Here is a 12,975-nt window from a genome sequence, read left to right on the forward strand (position 1 = left end):
TGCCTTTCTCACTAAGCCACAAATCCTTGAGAGCAGCAGACAATGTCTTATTCATAAATTCTTAGGACTTGGTAGAGTGCATAAAATTCAGTTAAGTACTCAGAATTTTTAAAAATGTTTTTATTGATTTTTAGAGAGGAAGGGAGAAAGAGACAGACAGAAACATCAATGAGAGAGGATCATCATCCATCGCCTGCCTCCTGCATGCCCCTACTGGGGATCGAGCCCACAACCTGTGCATGTGCCCAAACTGGGAATCGAACCTGTGACCTCTTGGTTTCTGGGTCGAAACTCAACTGCTGAGCCACACCAACTGGGCAGCCCTCAGAATTTAATGGACAAAGTAAGCCAACATTTTTGCTTCTTGCAAAGAAGGAATTATCTTTAAAAGGTTTTTTCTCTCCTGAAGAAGTACTGGTGGTAATTTTCTAATACACAGGAGAAATCTTACTTTATTGGTGCAGCAGCTCCTTCTGGTCCTCCGAGCTCGGAAAGGGGAACAAGATCCCATTTGAAGTGCAGTCCCCAGTTGAACCCTCCACGCACCACAGGGGACGAGCTGTAGGCCAGAGTGTCCGCACTGATGATGTCGATCACTGGGCACACGACTGTCCGCCGGTCCTCCTGGATGGCAGCCAGCAAGGGCTGCAGCCACATCACATTCACTTCACAGTGGCTGTCCAGGAACACTAGGACTTCTCCTGAGGAGGCAAATGACAGGCTTTACAAATTCATCTGGGGCTGAAGGGGACGACATTACTCACTGCCACCACTCCTTCTGTACACCCACTGTCCCTTTGCTGGGTTTAGTTGGGACTTCATTTTTAGACTCTTCTTCCCTCCTTTTTTGTTTAAACCTACTCAAACTGAAGCAAATCAATAAAAAATGAGAACTCCTCTCCATGGTGCTGTCATATGCAGACTGAATTCAAGGCTTATGACTTTTCTCCTATTTAATTCTACTCTAAGACTTACTGAAAGCAACAAGATAAAAACTGTGGAGTATTTGTGGGGAATGGCAAAATTATGCCATTCGAAACACTGTATTGTTACAACATATTACGGAGAGCTTTATTTCTCAGAGACCAATGATCATTTAGTTTTTTTCATTATGATATAAGCCAGTTTTGGGGCAGCCTCAGATTCAATGTGACTATGTGTAATCTTACTTCATTTAGTTAAATTGAAAAAAGTAACATTTATAGAATTAAGAAAAACTATCAATACATTTCTTAAAGGAACATTGATTTAATTGACTTCACCTTGCACTGACTGATGATGGACAGGGGTAAAATTCTGCCTTTCTGTATTTAATGACACCTGGCCAGCTGTATTTATGCTCTCTGCGTCCTCACCTGGTTGTTCACAGACACAGAATTATACGACTAACTCACTGTCATCACAGAGAATGTTCTTGCCTGTGGTATTTCTGCTATCATGAACTGAAATGGGATGATATTGGTGCTTTAAGTCAGCAGTCGCCAATCAGTGGTGGACCACTGGTGGTCCATGAGGTCTGAAAGGTTGGCGACTGCTGCTTTAAGTGATTCGTGTGAAATCTACAGCGATACATTTCATAAGTAAATCTTTAGAATAAAAATGGTATCTGATGATCAGACTATCACTTAACTGCTAGGAATAACCAGGAAGTTATCGAAGATATTATCAAAGAAACCCTCATTTCCACTCACATTTACCAAGAGGAGTTAATGTCTAAATTTTTTAAGGAGTTATGAATATGATTTCTAAGTGTCCCTCAATCATAACAGTACATTCCAGGCAAAATTCCTAGCTGAAAGACTTCCATTTCTGACTTGGAGTAAACTAATGGTTTAATTGTTTGGGCTACGAGGGTAGCAGTTATATTTTATGCCATGTAAATACATCATCCGACTGAACTGGCAGCAGTACCTAAATAAATTACCTTCATGATTTTTGGGGGTCCATACCCATGCATACATGCAGTATTATGTACCTAATATCTTTAAGTAAATTCATTTAACTTGAATTTATTTTAAAAGGACATTTTCTTACCAAGACCAGAAATGACAATCAGGATCACCAACCTTACACAGAGGTAACCATAAGAAGAAATACAATGGTACCAATATAATATAACTGATATATGTTCAGCAGAGGATTCTGTATTTGATACCTGTTACTTCTTTTTAAAAGGGTCAAGATAGGTGTAAGCTGGAAAGTTTTTTTTTGTTTTTTTTTTGTTTTGTTTTTTTTCTTTTTCTTTTCTTTTTTTTTTAAAATATATTTTATTGATATTTCACAGAGAGGAAGGGAGAGGGATAGAGAGCTAGAAACATCGATGAGTGAGAAACATCGATCAGCTGCCTCCTGCACACCCCCCACTGGAAATGTGCCCGCAACCAAGGTACATGCCCTTGACCGGAATCGAACCCGGGACCCTTCAGTCCGCAGGCCGACGCTCTATCCACTGAGCCAAACCGGTTTCAGCAAGCTGGAAAGTTTTTAAAAATAAAGTGGTACCAATGGAGACTTTCTCCTTGATGGACTTAGGAAAATTACTAGTAAGAGGAAAATTTTAAAGAAAATGTCTTTATAATTATGTAAGTCAATTTTTAATATATGTTTTTATTGATTTTAGAGAGAGAGGAATGGAGAGGGATAGAGAGATAGAAATACTGATGAGATAAATTGGCCATCTCCTGCACGCCCCCTACTGGGGATGAAGCCCACAACCTGGGCATGTGCCCTGACTGGGAATTGAACTGGGGACCTCTTGGTTCATGGGTTGATGCTCAACCACTGAGCAACACCAGCCAGGCTGTAAGTCAATTTTTTATCAAACAGTTTGGGCACATATATTTTATATTTTGTTTTTTAAAAATTATATAACTTTCGCTGCATTTTGGTTTGGCCTCTTCTGCTTATATACTAGTAAGTGAAGAAGATGCAAATATATTTGAGGGGCAGTAATTAACAATAGGGGCCTTTAAGAAAATAGGCCTGAGGACTCTGGAGTTCACTTCCTTGGAGTTTGTGCTTTGAGACACCAGGGTTGGAGTTCTGAAAAGGCCTTTCCCAAACTGAACCACCTTATCTCTCCCACTGGCAATGCCCATGTAAGAACCACTTTTCAGACCTCTGCAGAATGGGCAAAGGCACCAAGGACAGCCCTCATCGCTTAGCACCCACCCACCGACAACACCCAATGGGAAGTTATACCTGTTGCATGAGCTGCTCCTATCATTCTTCCTCGAATTAGTCCCTCACGTTTTGTATTTCTTATTAATTTAATTTTTCCCGGGAGATGTTTTTGGACAAATTCATCTAATTCTCCTTTCAAATCATCTGAAAATAAAGAGTCCCATAATTATTCAAACCACATGAGACACATATAAAGACATTTCATAGCTACTCTAAGGTTGTATCTGGTACTTCCAACAACAAATTGTCAAGTAAATATAGAATCTTGTTTTATTTTAAAAGAAGATTGTAACTTATCTGATAAAGTAAAAAAAGGGAAAGAAATGAAGGGTAGGAGTTGGAATACCAGACAAGAGAAATACTTACCTTAGTTATACACTTATTTGTATTTTGACAGCAAACTGGTACAATGCTTTGCATAAAAAATGTTTGAAAATGAATATCGAGTCAATGTTCCACTGACTGCATATAAATCAGATTTAAAACAAAATAGGATGTAAATTACTTTTGTTTGAAAGTAATTTGTCATGCCGTACTCCATTCAGAATAATTGAGAAACAACTTCTATGGTCCCTACCAAAAATTACATAATAGCAGCAGTAAATATGCCTTTTATTAGTTTAGGACCTTCCAAGGGCGAGTAACTTCTCCTACTTAGTAGGTTGCTTTTTTGTTTTGTTGGTGGTTTCCTTGGCTGTGCCAAAAACTTAGTTTGATGTGGTCCCGTTTATTTTTTCTTCTTTCTCTTGCGCAAGGAGATATATTACTAAGAGCAATATCAGAATTTACTGCCAATGTTTTCTTCTAGGAGTTTTATGTTTTCAGGTCTTACATTTATGTCTTTAATTCATTCTGAGTTTTATTCTTATATGTGGTATAAGGTGATCTAGTTCCTTTTTTTTTTTTTTACATGTATCTGTCCAATTTTCCCAACATTTTATTGACTAGACTGTGTTTACCCCATTGTATATTCTTATATCCTTTGTCATAAAATGACCATATAAATGTGAGTTTATTTCTGGGCTCTCCATTCTGTTCCATTGATCTATGCGCGTGTTTTTATGCCAGTACCATACTGTTTTGATTATTATAGCCTTGTAGTATAGTTTGATATCCAGTAGCATGATTCCTCCATTGCTGTGGCTATTCAGGGTCTTTAGTGGTTCCATATAAATTTTAGGTTTATTTGTTCTAGTTCTGTGAAGAATGCCTTTTGTATTTTGATAGGGATTGCAATGAATCCATAGATTGCTCTGGTTAGTATAGACATTTTAACGATGTTAATTCTTCCCATCCATGAACATAGTATATGCTTTAATGTATTTGTATCTTCTTCAATGTATATAATTTTCCAAGTGCAGGTCTTTTGCTTCCTTAGTTAAAAATTTTATTGATTTTTATTGAGGAAAGGAGAGGGAAAAAAGGATAGAAACATCAATGATGAGAATCATTGATTGGCTGCCTCCTGCACAGCCCCTACTGGGGATTGAGCCCCAACCCGGGCATGTGCCCTGTCAGGGACTCAAACCATGACCTCCTGGTTCATAGGTCAATGCTCAACCATTGAGCCGCCACGGCCAGGCCTCCTTCGTTAAATTTATTCCTAGATATGGGGAATAAATTTAATGCAATTGTAAATGGGATTTTTTTTTTTAAACCAGCACATGAATTTAATAAAATTTAGGTAAAAGATGAATGGGAATATTTACAATGTGGGTGAATCAAGGTAAGAATACTGAAACCAACTGATCAATCTTTATATCACCAAAACTGCAATAGATATCATGTGCTTCTTTTTTCAGTTTACATTCAATATTATTATGTATTGGTTTAAGGTATATATCATAGTGGTTAGATAACAATATACTTTACAAAGTAGCCCCTAAGTATCTGAAGTATCCACCTGGCACCATACATAGTTATTACAATATTATTGACTATATTACCTATGCTGAACTTTACATTCCCATGACTCATTTGTGACTACCAATCTGTACTCAATCTCTTCTCTTTTCATGTCTCTGCCATTTCCAGCAGTCTTGACATGGCTTCCTCTGTATATCCTTAGTTATAAGACTTCTGTTCAGCTAGTCTTCCTTTGGTTATTCAAGTTGACTGTTCTGTAATTTACCTGTAATTCCAATTTGGTCCTGGGAGGCGGCACACATCTTGGAACAAATCCCAATGGAATTGTTTTCTTTTTGTTTTTTTGTTAAATCTCACCTGAGAACATTTTCCCATTGATTTTTAGAGAGAAACATCTATTGCTTGTCTCTCAAACACGCCCCGACAAGGCCAGTGATCAAGCCTGCACCTGAGATATGTGCCGACGCTTTAGCCACTGAGACAAATGAGCTAGGGCAGGATTGTTTTCTTAATTTCCCTTTCTGATAGTTCATTATCCTATACTAGAGGCCTGAAGCACGATATTCTGGCAATGGGGGGAGAGGGGGACCCTCAGCCCAGCCTGTGCCCTCTCGCAATCCAGGACCCCTCGGGGGATGTCCGATTGCTGGCTTAGGCCTGCTCCCCTGGGAGGGATCCTTAGTGTTGCCGTGGTGGTGGAAGGTGCTGCCGTGGTGGTGGAAGAGGCTCCCGCCACGGCTGCTGCACTTGCCAGCCATGAGCCTAGCTTCTGGCTGAGCAGCGCTCCCACAGGGGGAGCGCCGCTCAACCAGAAGCCCTGAGCCAGGCTTACAGTTGGCGAGTGCAGTGGGTGGCAGGAGCCTCTCTGCCTCCATGGTAGCGCTAAGGATGTCCGACTGCTAACCTAAGCTGTCAGTTGGACATTCCCCAAGGGCTCCTGGACTGCGAGAGGGTGCAGGCTGGGCTGAGGGACCACCCCCCTACCCTGAGTATATGAATTTTGTTCACTGGGCCTTTAGTAGGATAAAAGCCTAATATGCTTAAGTGTCTGACCATTAGTTCAACTGTTTGACCAGTGCTATGATGCTCACTGACCACCAGGGGGCAGATGCTCCGACCAATAGGTTAGCTTGCTGCTGGGGGTCTGGCCAATCAGGACTGGCCGAGTTGGGCTGGACACTCCCTGTAGCCCTCCCTCGGTCCTGTCCCACCCTGACTATGCACAGGTGGGGTCCCTCAGCCTGGCCTGCACCCTCTTGCAATCTGGGACCCTTCAGGGGATGTCGGAGAGTCAGTTTCAGATCGATCCACACAGGCCAGGCCGAGGGGCCCCACCAGTGCACAAATCCGTGCACCAGGCCTCTAGGTGGTGTATAAAAATGCAACCAATTTCTGAATAGTGATTTTATATCCTGTTCCTTTACTGAATTCATTTATCAGTGCTAGTAATTTTTAGGGGAAATCTTTAGGGTTCTGCAAATGACAGTTTTACTTCTTCTTGTCCAATGTGGATGCCTTTTATTTCTTTGTCTAGTTGCTGTGGCTTAGACTTCTAATACTAAGCTGAAGTGGTGAAAGTGGACAGCCTTGTCTTATTCCCAATCTTAAGGAAAATGCTTTTAGCTTTTTCCCATTGAGTATTGCTCTTTTTAAAAGGTAAGCCAAGGGAAAAATTTCAAGGGCCAAGTTTAGGTAGCACAGTTTGTGAACAGATTACAAAGGTAATGCAGTTTCTTCAAAATTATCCCATAATCTTTGGACAGGTACTTATTTGTGGTTTGCTCCATTGCAATTGCATACATAGGGTTCTCCCATCCACCACATATTGAGGGGTCGGCCTTGCTGATGTTGTCAATACCATAGGGAACAACAGCCTAGATCCTACATTACCAGTGACAACATTCCTTACCGAAGTCACTGCTGTCATCCACAAGGATGATTTCATGGAGAAGCCGGGCTGGTGTGCGGTCCAGGACGCTGTGCACAGTCCGCAGCAAAGCAGACAAGGCTTCATTGTAGAAACAAATAACAACACTAGCGACTGGCAGATCTGTAGGGTATATCTTATCTTTACATCTGCAAAGATGAATGAGAAAAATTTCAACCATTTAAAAGGCTCAAATGTTTTAAGTTATTATTCACTAAACCTTAACTACCATTTTATTCTGCTTCTTCCTTGCACTATAACAATTTTTTTAAAAAGTATTTAAGGAAACAATGTGGTTTCTTACTCAAGTTTTACATTTGTTAATAACTTCTCCCTCTGATATGTGCTACTCTGCTTATTTTACACATTTTAAAAACTTTATTTTTTTTTTCTTTTTTGGTACATAGGTTACATAAAATCACTGCAAGTATTTTTAAAATATATTTTTATTTATTTCAGAGATGAAGGGAGAGGGAGAGAGAGAGGGATAGAGAGATAGAAACATCAACGATGAGAGAGAATCATTGATCTGCCTCCTGCAGGCTCCATATTGGGGACTGAGCCCACAACCTGGGCATGTGCCCTAACTGGGAATTGAACCGTGACCTCCTGCTTCATAGGTTGATGCTCAACCACTGAGCCACAATGGCCGGGCTCATTGCAAATTTTTAATGCAGCACTTGTAAGTTGATGTTCAGCTTTTCCTCAATGAGGTCTCGAAAAGGAAAAAGAAATATAAAACTTGTATCTGAAAATTTTATTTTTTACTCGTTAATAGAAAAACATTTGAATAAACTATATGTCCTATCTAAAGAAGAGCAATATGCAAATTGACCGTAACTCCAACACACAAGATGGCCACCCCCATATGGTCCAAGATGGCTGCCCCCATGTGGACACAAGATGGCCAGCAGGGGAGGGCAGTTGTGGGCGATCAGGCCAGCAGAGGAGGGCAGTTAGGGGTGACTAGGCCGACAGAGGAGGGCAGTTGGGGGGGGCCAGGCGTGCAGTGGAGGGCAGTTGGGTGGGACCAGGTCTGCAGGGGAGAGCAGTTGGTGACGACCACGCTGGCAGGGGAGGGCAGTTAGGGGTAACCACGCTGGCAAGGGAAGACAGTTAGGGGTGACCAGGCCAGCAGGGGAGGGCATTTAGGGGCAATTGGGCTGGCAGGGGAGCAGTTAGGCGTCCATCAGGGTGGCAGGGGAGTGGCTAGGGGGTGATCAGACTGGCAGGCAGAAGCGGTTAGGGGCAATCAGGCAGGCAAGTGGTTGGGAGCCAGCAGTCCTGGATTGTGAGAGGGATCCCAGATTGGAGAGGGTACAGGCTTTGCTGAGGGACACCCCCACCCTGTGCATGAATTTTGTGCACAGGCCTCAAGTATCAAGATAATGGAAGAGCTTCCATGCCAAGAACCTTAGGTGGCTTTATACAACAATAACAAAACCAAGAACTTACAGAATCAAATCCAGAATTCCATGCTCTTTTGCACGGCATACAGAGCCCTTCCACTGGCTGGGCCCAGCCTATTCCAGCCTCTTGCCACTCTTCCACTAGAGCTGAACGGAACCATCTGGGTCCCTTTGACAAACTATATACCTTTATGCCTCAGTCTGTGCCCCTATTCCCTTGCATCACTGCTCGGTCATCATTGAGAAACTTTCCCTGACCACTCCAGTTTGGGAGCCCCATTTCACTAGTTTCTGTCACAGCCATCATTCTTGTGCTACTACAGTTATTTGTTTCTGTATCTCCCCTGCTAGACTTGAAGGCCTGTGAACCCAAAAATGTCTTAATTCTGTTTATTTTTGAGGCCTAATACAGTGTCTAGCAAACAGTAGGTGCTCAAATAATCTGTATGTGGAATGACTGACCAACTATCTATAATAATAAAAGTGTAATATGTTAATATGTAATTAGAGCAGACAGCTGAACGACCTTCCGGACGTCATTCCGGACGAAGCCATGGTGGCAGGGGCTGAGGTAGAGGCAATTAGGGATGATGAGGCAGGCAGGTGAGCAGTTAAGGGCGATCAGACAGGCAGGCGAGTGGTTAGGGGTGATCAAGCAGGCAGGCAGAATGGTTAGGGGCGATCAGGCAGGCAGGCAGGCGAGCGGTTAGGAGCCAGTGGTCCCAGATTGCAAGAGGGATGTCGCGGATTGCGAGAGGGTGCAGGCTGGGCTGAGGGCCTCCCCCAAGACACAAATTTTGTGCACCGGGCCTCTAGTATGAGTGAAAAGCCTTTGACAAAACTGAAATAATGGGAACAGAAAAGGGAGCCAATAAGTCAAATTCTCGACTGATTTACTTGATTCATGGCAAAAAGGAATACATTAACATTTTAAAAAAACTTATGCTCAGGCCCTAGATGGTTTGGCTCAGTGGATAGAGCATCGGCCTGCAGACTGAAAGGTCCCAGGTTTGATTCCAGACAAGGGCACATGCCTGGGTTGCGGGCTTGATCCCCAGTAAGGGGTGCACAGGAGGCAGCCAATCAATGATTCTCTGTCATCATTAATATTTCTATCTCGCTCTCCCTCTCCCTTCCTCTCTGAAATCAATAAAAATATTTTAGAGAAAACAAAACAAAAAAACTTATGCTCAGAAGGTTATATAATTACATGCAGTTGGTCCCTCTCTTCTTTCTCTACATTATTTTAACTTTTAAAAGGGACACAGCAAGTTCTAGAATTTTGTTGGTACAGTCTCAGACCCTGCAGATTCAAGCGTCATCAGAGTGGAAATGTGGCTTGAGTTATCTAGTATCCGGAATAACAAAGCCTAACTGCAAAGTATTAACGCCACCCTCAGGCTTATTACACTGGTACTGACAGCACTGTGTCACTAAACTGATTAGCAGAACCCGAGAAGGAACATACGCTGCATTCCTTGTATCTGGCACATCTCTGTGGTAGCCCAAGCGGTTGCTAATAAGGAGATTGAAGGCATGCTTCTGATACCCCAAGTCTCTCAACTCCTGATCATGTTCATTAAAAATCATACCTGCAAAAGAGTGAATTTATAGTCAGTGCATGAAATCTGCAAAAGATTACAATTACTATTATGTTATGATCTTAAGAAAATCTTGACTTTAAACTCATAACCATATAATAGCCATGTTTCTCAATCTATTTTTGAAAAAGTAAATTGAGGTTAAAGCCAAATTTTTATCAGTCCAGCTCAAAAAGCAAGTGCAACTTAACCATAAATGACACCTTACTAGTAATAATCTTAAAAATATTTTCAAAAGAAAAACTTACCTCTGACCAAGAAAAAAGGGAACTTAATGATTTTTTTCCATAAAAGCCATAATTATTGAAGCCATATAGACTCAACAGGCCCCAGTTACAGACAAGTTCTTACATAAACCCCTTCCCTAAAAAAGCTTAATAAACTTTTCTATAAAAAGTCATTGGTTCCAGGCTTAATCTGCATCAGTCAAGAAAGCCCTCTGCAGTTCTCAATTTAACATCCCTGCTGTAATATTCTGCCCAAAATCTTACCCTGACCAAGAATGCGTCTCCTTTTGCTTCCTTTCTCCCATGTCAAACCTTTAGCCTCTCCTCAAAGAATGACTCCCTTGCAGCAGCACTTCCCAAGAGCTGGTCATGAAAACTAATTCCACTGGACATTAACAGATGTTAGAAAAAAAGGATTCTATGGTCAAATAAGTCAGAGAAAAGCTAGGTTTTAAAAGTCAAGTAGTTTCTTTTAGGGCAGGAGAACTCCGATCCTGTAGTAATGGTGACGTGATCATTCTCCAAGTGTCAGGGGAGGGGGCAGAAGGCAGTGTTCCTCCTTAGTTATCTGACCAAGTGACTAGAGTCCCCATATCCACCTTGGGAAACACTACCTCTTTATCCACATTCTTGCGGGAACTTTTAAAGTTGGAGCACATCCTTTGTTAAATACAAAAGAAGAAAGATCTTTTAGCATTCTGTATAAGAATGAAAACTCCATGAGAGCAAAGGCTTTGGTTATGTTCAAAACAAAAGAAATAAAAACTGCTTGATACCCAGTACCTAGAACAGTGCCTTGCACAAATTAGATCCTCAATAAATAGTCTTGGGTTCAACAAATATAATACAAAGAACTATCTCATACTAATACTGAAAAAAATTATGTCCTACTATAGATAAACCTCTGGGTGAAAAATTATTCCATATTAAAAAATCATTTTGTGCCCATCAACAAGATGAATGGATAAGAAAATGCGGTGTGGCTTTTCCGCGCTACCCAGGGAGGGCTCCATACAGCGTTGTTCTTGGTTCCCACGTAACTTAAAGGGAAACTTTTCACAATGTCCGGAGCCCTTGATGTCCTGCAAATGAAGGAGGAGGATGTCCTCAAATTCCTTGCAGCAGGAACCCACTTAGGTGGCACCAACCTTGACTTCCAAATGGAATAGTACATCTACAAAAGGAAAAGTGATGGCTTCTACATTATCAATTTGAAGAGAACCTGGGAGAAGCTTCTGCTGGCAGCTCGTGCCACTGTTGCCATCGAAAACCCAGCTCTCGTCAGTGTCATATCATCCAGGAATACTGGCCAGCGAGCTGTGCTGAAGTTTGCTGCTGTCACTGGAGCCACTCCTATTGCCGGCCGCTTCACTCCTGGAACCTTCACCAACCAGATCCAGGCAGCCTTCTGGGAGCCAAGACTTCTGGTGGTTACTGACCCCAGGGCTGACCACCAGCCTCTCACAGAGGCATCTTATGTTAACCTGCCCACCATTGCTCTGTGTAACACAGACTCTCCTCTGCGCTATATGGACATTGCCATCCCTTGCAACAAGGGGGCTCACTCAGTGGGTCTGATGTGGTGGATGCTGGCCCGGGAAGTACTACGCATGTGTGGCACCTTCTCCCGTGAACACCCGTGGGAAGTCATGCCTGATCTTTATGTCTACAGAGATCCTGAAGAGACCGAAAAGGAAGAGCAGGCAGCTGCTAAAAAGGCTGTGACCAAGGAGGAATTTCAGGGTGAATGGACTGCTCCTGCTCCTGAGTTCACTGCTGCTCAGCCTGAGGCTGCAGACTGGTCTGAAGGCGTGCAGGTGCCCTCTGTACCCATTCAGCAGTTTCCTACTGAAGACTATAGTGCCCAGCCTGCCACTGAAGACTGGTCTGCAGCCCGCACTGCTCAGGCTACTAAATGGGTAGCAACAACCACTGAGTGGTCCTAAGCTGTTCTTCCACAAATTCTTAACAGAATGAAAATAAGGTTGATGGAAAATAAACAGTTTCTTAAAAAAATAAAATATGCAGTATGTAAATACACACACACAAACAATGGAGTATTATTCAGCCACAATAAAGAAGGAAATCCTGCCATTTTCAACAACATGGATGGACCGTGAGGGAATTATGCTAACTAAAATAAATCAGACAGAGAAAAACAAATACTGTAATATTGTATGAATCTCACTTATACAGGGTGGGGCAAAAGTTGGTTTGCAGTTGTGAGTACGTGAAACATAGTATTATTTATTGTAGTACTATTTTCCATACGAACAACTGTAAACCTACTTTTGCCCCACCCTGTATATGGAATCAGATTTGTGGTTGGCAGAGATAGGAAGGGGGGATGGAGATACTGGATGAAGTTTACCAAAAGGTATAGACTACCAGTTACAAATTCTGGACATGTGATGTATAGCATGGTAAGTACAGTGAAGAATACCATATCTTACATTTGAAAGTTGCTAAGAGAGTAAATCTTAAAAACAGGGGGTTAATTTAACTTAGTTTACCCCTTCCCCTGCACTAATAAAATTAAAGCCAAATTTCAATTAATTAACATGCCAGAAAAGAAAAACTAAAAAACATGCCAGAGGAGTTATTTCAATTAATTTTATAACTGTCGATTAAATCAGAATACCTATTTTTAAGTTTTGTTGTTGATAATCATTCTAAGATGTACTTTGCAGGTTCTTTTCCGATAGTTGATAGTGCCCTATTCAGAAATCAGTGTACATTCAACTATTACTATACTGATTTAC

At 41.8% G+C, this 12,975-nt stretch overlaps 1 protein-coding gene and 1 pseudogene across 4 annotated transcripts in view; one reads left to right on the plus strand and one right to left on the minus strand.

Annotated features, from left to right (window-relative positions):
• The window catches only part of GALNT11 (polypeptide N-acetylgalactosaminyltransferase 11), a 70,669-nt gene that overhangs the window by 11,682 nt on the left and 46,012 nt on the right, over positions 1–12,975 (minus strand). For all 3 annotated transcript variants that reach the window (XM_080664035.1, XM_080664037.1, XM_080664036.1), the window contains 4 exons: positions 9,854–9,977; positions 6,959–7,125; positions 3,202–3,327; positions 452–701 (listed from right to left, as the gene is read on the minus strand). In XM_080664035.1, the coding sequence (XP_080520161.1) occupies positions 452–701; positions 3,202–3,327; positions 6,959–7,125; positions 9,854–9,977 (667 nt within the window). The remainder of the gene's footprint in view (positions 1–451; positions 702–3,201; positions 3,328–6,958; positions 7,126–9,853; positions 9,978–12,975) is intronic.
• LOC308246098 (small ribosomal subunit protein uS2B-like) lies at positions 11,236–12,159 on the plus strand (annotated as a pseudogene). The gene has a single exon. The product of its transcript is annotated as a small ribosomal subunit protein uS2B-like (transcript).

The sequence above is a fragment of the Plecotus auritus genome (genome assembly GCF_963455305.1).
Source record: "Plecotus auritus genome assembly, chromosome: 4".
In the NCBI taxonomy this organism is placed as follows: Eukaryota; Metazoa; Chordata; class Mammalia; order Chiroptera; family Vespertilionidae; genus Plecotus; species Plecotus auritus.